The sequence below is a fragment of the Chrysochloris asiatica genome, unplaced genomic scaffold, assembly GCF_000296735.1.
Source record: "Chrysochloris asiatica unplaced genomic scaffold, ChrAsi1.0 scaffold00116, whole genome shotgun sequence".
NCBI classification, from domain to species: domain Eukaryota; kingdom Metazoa; phylum Chordata; class Mammalia; order Afrosoricida; family Chrysochloridae; genus Chrysochloris; species Chrysochloris asiatica.
The window spans coordinates 1,237,040-1,246,975 of NW_006408634.1; the positions used below are offsets into that span (position 1 = coordinate 1,237,040).

General features: G+C 51.8%; 1 protein-coding gene across 2 annotated transcripts in view; it reads right to left on the reverse strand.

Annotated features, from left to right (window-relative positions):
- The window catches only part of EPN1 (epsin 1), a 20,526-nt gene extending 13,542 nt beyond the window's left edge, over positions 1 to 6,984 (reverse strand). Inside the window, exon 1 of one of the 2 annotated variants that reach the window (XM_006868086.1) lies at positions 6,754 to 6,984. In XM_006868086.1, coding sequence (XP_006868148.1) covers positions 6,754 to 6,981 — 228 coding nt within the window. In that variant the 5' untranslated portion in view covers positions 6,982 to 6,984. The remainder of the gene's footprint in view (positions 1 to 6,753) is intronic. The other variant, XM_006868085.1, reaches the window with a different exon arrangement.
- Positions 6,985 to 9,936: the final 2,952 nt, after the last annotated feature.

Sequence of the window (9,936 nt, forward strand, 5' to 3'; positions counted from 1 at the left end):
GCCATAAAGACTTACAGCAGTTCTGACCTGTCCTCCAGGGTCCCTAGAGCTGCTGGACTGACCCGCCAGCACAAGGGGCTTCAGAACCTGGGGAAATGGAACCGAAGGTAACAAAAAAGGGTGTCTTTGGGAGGGTAACGAGGCCGTGGGTGAGTGTGTGTGGCGGGTCGTAAGTGGATCACTTTGAGACGTCAAAGTGTGCTGGACAATGGGGAGGACAGATGCCACACGAACCCAGAACCTACCACTGGACAAGCTGGCAGGGAGACAAAGCCTTCCCCCCTCAGAAGCCACTCAACGGCACATAATGACAACAACTTACGTACTCCCGACATGGCGTCAGGAGGGACCAGTGCCTGGAGGACATCATGCTGGGTAAAGTGGAGGGCCAGTGAGAAAGTGGGAGACCCTCCCCGCAATGAGATGGAATGGCACAGAGGCTGCAAGAATGGGTTCAAATGTCACAATTGTGAGGGTGGCACAGGACCCGACGGGGTTTGTTCGGTTGTCACTGGGTCACTGAGTGGGATCTGACCCAACGGCACCTAACAACAAAGAGCCTCCTAAACTGAAAGAATAAATGTCTGCTCTCTAAGCCCTCCCCTCACCACCACCACACACACACAGCAGGGAACTCTCTCTCAGAGAGCTGGACAAGGACCACCGATGGCTGTACCATCCCTTCACCTCAGCACGAGTCCGGAGTTGCCGCCAGCTGAACTATTACCACAAGCTTTCGCTTTCCAGAGCTTTCTGGACTTTGGAATCTCAGTTAAAAGCCAGTGGGCTCGGAACTGCCTATCACGATGAACCTTATCAACATAAATTACACTGGTCAAAACCTGTCACAAAAGGACAGCTACTGTCCAAATGGAGCTTCAGACGGTCTGTGGGAAAATCTCACTATCTTCATTTGAAGCCCTCTCGTATGAACTCACTTAATGTGAACTAAGCAAATCCATAGAAACCAAGCGGTTGAGGGGGGATTGTCTAAAGGGCACTGCGTCTCAACTGGTGGTGGCAGAGTAATTAGTTAGTTAAGGGGTCACAAGGAGGTGCACAACTTGAAGAGCATCACCAGTGTTCTGGGCTCGTATGGGCATTAGCTGTTGAAAGTTTGGTTCTGTGTTGTTTTCTCACACACACACACACATATGTGCGCGCTCACGCGTCCCTCAGTACTTTCCTCTCCAATCAACAGCAGTAACTCCTGGCAACCACAGAGCCCATCATCCCCAGAGCCCGATCCCTGGTCTCTGGTGTCTTCCACACGGGAGCTCTATCCCTGTGTTGCTGTTAGGGGCTCACTCTCAGAGACCCTCACTACACACAAGAAAGTGACCCCCGCCCGGTCCTGCGTCATCCTCACGGTCGCTGTCTGAGCCCACTGTTACAGCCACTGTATCATTTCATCTTGTCGAGGGTCCTCCTCGTTTTCACTGATCCTCCACTTTACTAAGCATGATGTTCTTCTCCAGGAGCTGGTCCTTCTTCAGAACGTGCCCAAACTACATGAGGTACAGTCTCCCTACCCTCCAATTCCGAGGAACACTCTGGCTGCACGTCTGCTGACAGTCCGTGGTATTCTCAGTACTCTTCATCAACACCACAACTCAAACGCATCCGTTCCTCTCTGCTCGTCCTTATTCACTGGTCTGCACGTCGTTATGAGGCGAATGAAAAGATCATGGGTTGGGACAGACGCAACTTAGTTCTCAAAGTGACGTCTTTGCTGTTGAACACCTTAAAGCGATCTTGAGTAGCAGAATTTCCTAATTATGGACCATTCACCTTCCTCGACTCCTGCTTCCATAAGCGTTGACTGTGGATCCAATTAAAATGAACTGACAACTTCAATCTCTCCTCTGCTTATCCTGGTCCTGCGGTCAGGATTTCTACTCTCTTTACATTGACCTGTAATCCATACTGAGGGCTGTGGTCTTTGAGCCTCATCAGCAAGTGCTTGAAGTCCTCTAGGTTTTCAGCAAGCAAGGTGGTTATCATCGGTGTGCTGCAGGTTGTTGATGAGCCTTCCTCCAATCCAGACATCGCAGTCTTCAGATAGCCCAGCTTTTTTGCTCACGACACAGACTGAAGAAGCATGGTGAAAAGATATAACCCTGATGCACACCATTTCTGATTTTCAGCATCCGCTATTCCCTTGTTCTGTTCGGATGACTGCCTCTTAGTCTATGTACATTCCACAGGAACACAATGAAGGCTTCTGGAATTCCCATTCTCCACAATGGTATCCACAGTTTGTTATGACCCACATAATCAGGTGCCTTTGCGTAGTCAATAAAACACAAGTAAACATCTTTCTGGTATTCTCTGCTTCCAGCCAAGATCCATCTGACGTCAGCAATGAGATCTCTTGTTCCAACGTCCTCTTCTGAATCCAGCACTGGATACCAGCACGTGTTCCACGTCCACTTGTGAATCCAGCTTGAATTTCTGACAGCTCCGTCAACGCACTGCTGTGATCTTTTTTAAAATCATCTTTAGTACAATTTTCCTTGCATGAGAAATTAATGATACTGTTCAATAGTTTCCTCATTCTGCAAGGCCATTTTTCTTTGGAACGGGCACAAATATGGATCTTGTCATTGGCTGGCCAAGTAGCCGTCTCCCAAATTTCTTGACATAGACTAGACAGTACCTCCAGGGCTGCATGAGTTTTGTTTTTTAACTTCATTTTCTTTTAAAAGCATCAAGCTTAATGCCAAAGCCTACCATTTTTCTAACTGCACAAATGCGTTTCCTTAAGACAACCAATATACTTGGGTTTTTGCCTATTTTTTTTTAAACTGCCTTCCCAGTCACCCAAGTTAACATGTGTCTACCTTCTGTTGTTGTTGTTGTTAAGTGCCATCAAGTCGGTTCCGACCCATAGCGACCCTGTACAGGGTTTCCGAGGGTGTAAATCCTTACGGGAGTAGAAAGCCTCATCTTTCTCCCGCGGAGCGGCTGGTAGTTTCAAACCGCTGACCTTAAGGTTCACAGCCCGATTTGTGTCTACCTTCTAGAAAGTGAATAATTTGTTCCTTCCCGACCATCCCCGATAGCCATCATAGAATGTTCCTTTTTTACCAAGAAAACCTTTTCCTGACATTTGGCAATCGTGGTCTCCCACAATATTTGTCCTTTTGTGATTGACTAATTTCACTCAGCAGAACGTCTTCCAGGTTCACCGACGTCATCGGTATTCTTCAACGTTTCCTGGTACTCCATTATGTGGATGTACCAAAGCTGGCTTCCCCGGTCTTTTGCTGATGGGAATGAAGGTACTCTCTGCCTTCTTGCCTTGTCATGGCGCCATCATTTTACTGAAACTTTTCACTGGGTATTCTGTCAATTCCTGGAGTCACGTTTTTTCGGTAACGCCTTCAGAGCACCTTGGCCTTCTGTCTTCAGTCCTATTATAGTCCTGGATGCTATGCTTCCTCCTCAAATGGGTGAACGTCAACTAGTTCCTTTAGGCCCAGCGACTCTACATTCCTGCCCTCTTCTTTTGAGCCTTCCTGCAGCATTCAATATTTTGTCCATAGAATCCTCCAATATTGCCAAGTCGAGACTTCAAGTTTCTCTTCAGTTCAGTTTGGGAAATGTTTGTTGTCATTGTTGTTGTGAAGTGCCGGTTCAACTCACAGCAAGCCTGTATGGGTTTTCCAAGGAGTGGCTTATAGGTTTGAACAGCCAACCTTGTGCATCGCAGTCTAGTGCTTACCCTAACATGCCCTACCATAAGAAATATGAGGCACAGTCTCTCTTTTTGGCTTTCTGACTCCAGGCCTTTGCATTACTTCATCCGAATCCTTCACTTTCTCTTCTTGTGCTACCTTTTGAAATGTTACATTCAGCTCTTTTACTTCATCATTTCTTCCACTGCCCTCAAAATGTGCTATAAATCCTTCAAAGGCATCAGTCACTCGGCCGGAGCCAGGTACGGCAGTCTGCTTCCAAGATTGTTGTTGTTGTCGCTTAGTGCCATCAAGGCGGGTCCTACTCACAGCAACCCTGGATAGGGTTTCCAAGGAGCAGCTGGGGGGTTTGAACTGCCGACCTTGTGGTTTGCAATCCAGTGCTGATCCTACAGCGCCACCCGCGGAGTCCCAATAAAGACGACAATCCCGGAGCTACTACGGGCCAGTTCTCGCTCTGTCTTAGAGGGCGCCACTGTGAGCTGGAACAGTGGGCTTTGGGGCTTACAGCTGTTGAAGGGGTCCCGGTGGTGTACCTCAGCTGCTACCCTACAGGCAGGCAGGGAGGACCTACCCAGCTGCTGCTCCAGCTGACCTTCCAGGCAGAAGTCCAGTGCTTATCCTACAGCGCCACACCAAGACTCCATGAGATTCCAGCCAAGAAAACCCTCTGAGGCAGTTCTACTCTGCCACATGGGGTCATGAGTTGAAAGTCAACTCAAGAGGTCAGTAAACAGTACACCTGTGAAGTGACCTATTAGGTAGGGATTTGCCTTTTCTGTTATGTTAAGGAGGCCACATCAGTGCAGTGGTGTCTTAAACCAACACCTTTGGAGATACACAAGGGACTACAAAGCATTTCTGACAAAACAGATGTTTAATAAGAAGTGCAGTTAACTGTAGCACAACAGTAGACTGCGAACCCAAAGGTCAGAGGCTGGAGTCCACAAGCTGCTCCAAGGGAGAAAGATAAGGCTTTCTGCTCCTGCTAGGATTTAGCCTCAGAAACTCCAAGGCACTTAACAACAACCAATTTTGCTTTTTAAAATAAGTATGAGATTTTTCTGCTAAGCTTTTGAAGCCCCCGTCATACAAAGTCCCTGTGGAGAGAATCCCATTTAGGAATATGAATTTTCTGTACTATGTTAACGAGCCCAAAGGGGGCGGGATGGTGTGTCTTGAGCAGGTCACTTTTGAGATGTAAAGGTGCACAGAAGAATGGACGCTATGGAAGACAAGAGACCACGTACAGACAGGTGAGAATCTAGGACCAGCGGAAGTGATAATCCAGCAGGGAGAGAGAACCTTCCCCTGGAGCCGACGCCATGAATTCTAGTCCTGGGCTGGCACGGGGGCTAAGCGCGCTGGACAGCAAAGTCAGTTTGAAGCGCCAAGCTCAGCGGTTCAAGCTCATGAGCCGCTCCTCGGAAACCCTATGCAGGGTAGCTATGGGTCGGAACCGACACAACAGTACTTAACAACAAAAACCCCAGAGCGAGTAAGTTCTGTACTTAATTCCTTCGGGACGCAAGCTGGACCCAGACCAACGCAGGTTGAACAAATCATTTCACTTCAGCTCAGGGCAGGCGGGGTCAGCAGGTGGCTACAGCCACAAGCTTTCTTTTTCCAGAGTGTTCTGGACTTTGGAATTTCAGTTAAAAGACAGTAGACCTAGAAAGAGTCCAAATACCCATTAAAGTCCTAATGTGTGCCACATGGATGAACCTTTGAGAACATAAATTATGCTGATTCAAGTCTAGTTGCAAAAAAACCGGACAAATATCTTATGAGCTCTCATATGTGAAATAAGAACATCCATAGAAAGCAGAAATGATTAGTGGTTCCCGGGGTTAGGGACCGGGGAGCACGAGGATTTGGGCTTTGAGGACACTGAGTCTATGTTGGTGACGGCGGAATAATTAGGAAGGGAAGAGGGTGCATAACTTGAAGAACGCCATTAAGGTCACGGACTAGTAGGCAGAAGCTGTTGAATGTACACGTCTGGTTGTGCATTTTCACAACAAAAAAAGATACACCACAGTTACGCATTGCCCCCGACTCCCAGCAACAACCAGGTCCAGCTCTCTGCCTCTGCCCAGCGGCCTGATACCCCAGAGTGCTAGCTGGACGGACGCAAACGGTCTCTAGAATCCGACGCTCTCAGTGTCACATGTGTGAACGTCACCTGTCATGTCCTCCCCCAAAACACGTGCTGTAAACCCTTCGAACCAGCCAATGGCTCCTCAAGAGAAAGTGTTTCAGTTCAGACCGTGTAGCAGGGGTCCTGGTAGGACAGTGACTAAGCCAGAGATGGGGGAACGCACTGGCTGTCGGCCCAGGGGGCACTGTGAGCCAGATAAGGGTGGTGTTTGTTGCGTTACTGAGGCCACAACAGTGCAAAGTGGGTCTGACGCCAATCACTTCTGAGGTGCAGGAGGATGTTCAAAAATGGACCGCAAACTCATGGCATTTCCCACCAACTTGTCATGAAAAAGAGATCAGGCACAGGGAGCGAGCACAAACAGAGAAAGATGGATGTTACCATGCAGGCTCTCCAGGGACCCCCCAGAATGATGCCAGAGAAGCTGTGATAAGGGCTTCCCACCTAGAGCCTGGGCCCTGAGTATGGACTTCCAGCTTGGGGGCTGAGAGAGAACCCGGCTCTGTGGTCACAGTAGCACGAGGGGACCGGGGTTCTCAGGGCACATGAAATAACCCTGGAAGCCCGTGCGGCTGGCCCCCAGAAGACACATGGGACACAGAAGCCCCTACACCACCGACCTGCATGAGACTCAAGGCGTCTAAACTTATAAAGTGTTAAGACTCCAAACTTCCTACAGTATTGTACTCGTGCTCACCCCCAACATTCAGAGCTACCGGTACCCTGGCGTTAATCCTCGCTCCACCAGGTTCCCTAACCAGATCCCTCAACCTTCCCCTCCCCCAACAGCAGCCCTTCCCCTGCGAGGCTGACCACCCCACATGCTCCTTTCCTGTGCCCCTGACTGACCGCTCGCTCGGCTGCGGTGGGCGAGGAGCAGAGACCACCAACCTTGTAGACGTGCCTCCAGTTTTTGCCATGGTCGTTGAGCCGTTTCCAGATCATGCTCATGATCTCTGAGAAGGCAACGACGTTGTAGGTGAGGTCAGCAATCTCGGACATGAGGGAGCTGGACGGGCCCCAGGGGTCGTTGCTCGTGGCCTCGCGGACCTTGATCTCTGCCTCTGAGTAGTTGTGGACGATGTTCTTCATCTGGCGCCGCAGTGACGAGGTCGACATGGTGCCTGGTGGCGAGGGGACCAGGTCCCCTGGGGCAGTGACGATGACGGGGTGACGTGCAGAGAGGCCGTGGCAGGGGGTGGCGGGTCACCGCATCTGGGGAAGAAAGCAGGGAACCTTTGGAAATGCGAATGGGGCTCCCCACAGAGCCCAGGGTGGAGGGCACCTCCCTAACTGAGGCCTGGAAGGCTCCATCCCGCACCAACGTCTCAGTCTGAGAGCACCCACGTCCACCTTTCAGTTCCTCAAATTTGCCCGGCTCCTTCCTGCCTCAGGGCCCCTGCTAGACAAGGCCAGGCCGGGTGGGGACAGGGTCACCAAGCAGCCGTGAGACCCTGGGCGGGCCGCTGGACTTCTGCACCTCGGTTTTCTCCTCTGTAAACTGGGCAGCAGCACGCACTGACCCAGGAGACTGAGAGCAGTCAGCGTACGACAAAGCGTACTGTGGGCGTCGGCTGAAGTCACCGGACCATGCATCCTGCCTGCGGCTCCTCCTCTCCTTCTCCCAGGCCCAGGGACTCCCACTCAAGCCAACATCCCCTCGCAGAGCTCGTCAGCAGGCTCCCCCACCCTCATGATTCACACGTCTGGCTCTGTGACTCAGGTCACCGCGTGTCCTGTGGAGGCAGAGACACGGCCATGGCCTTTCCCAACAGAGGCCTACCCAGAAGGGCCAGTCAGTGGCCAGCAAAGGTAGGACAGGTAGTGGTGAGAGAGGGGGCCACTGGGCAGTGGGAGGCTGGGGACATCACTGGAGGGGATATGCAGGGGAACCCTGCGCCGGAGGAGGAGAGCTGTGAATACAACAGCCCCATTGACTAGATCCTGGGTAAGTGCCAGCCCCTGGGGAACATTATCTCATTTAACAGGCCCCTTATCTGACTGAGCTGCTGTGTCCCAAAAGCAGGCTGAGACTGCAGATGAGGGCCCTGGGGCTCCTGGAAGTGACCTCATTCAGCCAAGGCCACAGCCCAAGATCGGGGTGCCCCTGGCCTCTGAAATACATACTGTTGACGTTTAAATGAGGAGGGCAGCACAGTGGTTCAGTGGGAGAGTCCTCACCTTCCACACAGGAGACCAGGGTTCAATTCCCAGCCAATGCGCCACATGCGCAGCCACCCCGTGCTCGTCAGCGGTCTGTGAGTGACTGGGATGCTGCACGGGTTTCAGCACAGCTTTCAGACTGACAGACTAGGAAAAAAGGCCTGGCCATCTCCTTCCAAAAGGAGTCATCAGAAACGCTATGGGCCCCAACAGCAACAACATCCAATCAGCCCAGGCCAAGATGAGGGACAAGAAAACCACGCTGTTGCCATCTTGTGCCACTGAGCTGACTCCAACTCCTTGGTACCGCCTCCTAGGGTGCCCGAGGCTGTCAATCTTTACAGAAGCAGTTTAGGGGTTCGAACCACCAACTTCTCAGCAGCACAGCCACTGCGCCACCTGGGTTGCCCCCTTAGGATGATGATAGAAATCACCTGTGTGGTTCTAGCCTTCTACCTTTCTGCACTCACTCAAGTAATGTTCCCAGGGGCGGGTGCTGGGGGAGGAGGGGGCAAACAGGTCATTCCTACGAGCCTGGTTTTCCAGGGAGCTCGGAGCAGCCCCGAATAGACAGATCCTGAGCTCTGCAACTGCCTAAGTTCCCTGGGTCATGGGGGCACATGAGACAGACTGGCTACCCAGTCCTGAACTGGGGTCAGAGAGTAGGGCACTTAGAGACACATGTTGAAAAGAGGCAGCCAAGCCAGGACCCAAAACGGGCCAGACACACTAAAACTTAAGAGATCCAATGAGTGAGGCAGAGGAGAGTGACAGGAGAGAAATTTCGAGAAAGCCGAGGCAACAGAGGGAGTCCCAGAGACTCAGGAGATGGACAAAGGCACAAGAAACGGGGACAGAGAATGAGCGAGGCAGGGAGATAGAAAGCAGAAAAGCCCCAAATCCAAGAGAGACAGTAACTTGGGACGAATACCTCCTGAGGACAATGGTATCGAACTGAAGGAGCGTGGAATTAGGGTCCAAATGCTAGCAGTGAAGCCAGAGCAGAGCAGTCTCCGGGAGGGTGGTGAGTCTGCTCAAGTCCTCAGTGAAGGAGAGTCTCTACCTGGCAGGCTGATGAGCTACAACGGGTACAGCAAGTGCTTGGCTCCGGGCCCCACAGAGAGCAGGAGCTCCGGAAGTCAGCTGCTCTCATTCCCAGGAAAAAAATAAAACATTTCCAAGAGTGGGATCCACAAGATGCGTTATCTGAAGAGCGTGTATTTATCTAAAGCACGTTAGGGGAAACCACACGACCGAGGTTTGAGGGGTAAGAGAAGTCACGTGTGAAAGACCACTCCGCTAGCAAGCAGTGGCTTAGAGGGTTGACCATTAGCCAGCCTGCCAAGCGCTGCTGCTGCAAATTTTATCCCGGAGACCCAATCAACTCGGCGGCAGAGGGCTGGTTTCCTTTTCATTATTATTATTAATTACCACGTAAGGAGCCCTGTTGGTGCCGTGGTGGTACGGACTGAGAGATCAGTGACGGTGTCCAGGATAAAGATGTGGCAATCTACTTCCGTAATGAGGACAGCCTTGCACACCCTATGTCCCAGAAGCGCCTTGAGTCTTAAGGGACTCAGCGGCGGTGGGCTTCGGATTGCAGAGCCCGGGGTCTGACCGCACATGAGAGGCTGGCGAAACCAGGCGGGGAGAGACGGGGACCCGGAGGGCCCCGTGCAACTGGAGATGCCGGTATGGAGTGTAGGGGCAGGGGGACAAAAGTGAGGAAAGGGGCACTAGGGCAGGGTTCTAGAGACGACGGCGGGAGACAGCTGGGGGGCGGAAGTCCCAAGAACACAGAGACAGATTGGAGCAGTCAGATGCAGCGAGATGACGGACGGACGGACGGACGGACGGACAAGCACACACACAGGAACCCAGACGCGGAGACACAAAGGCGGCAGTCATGAC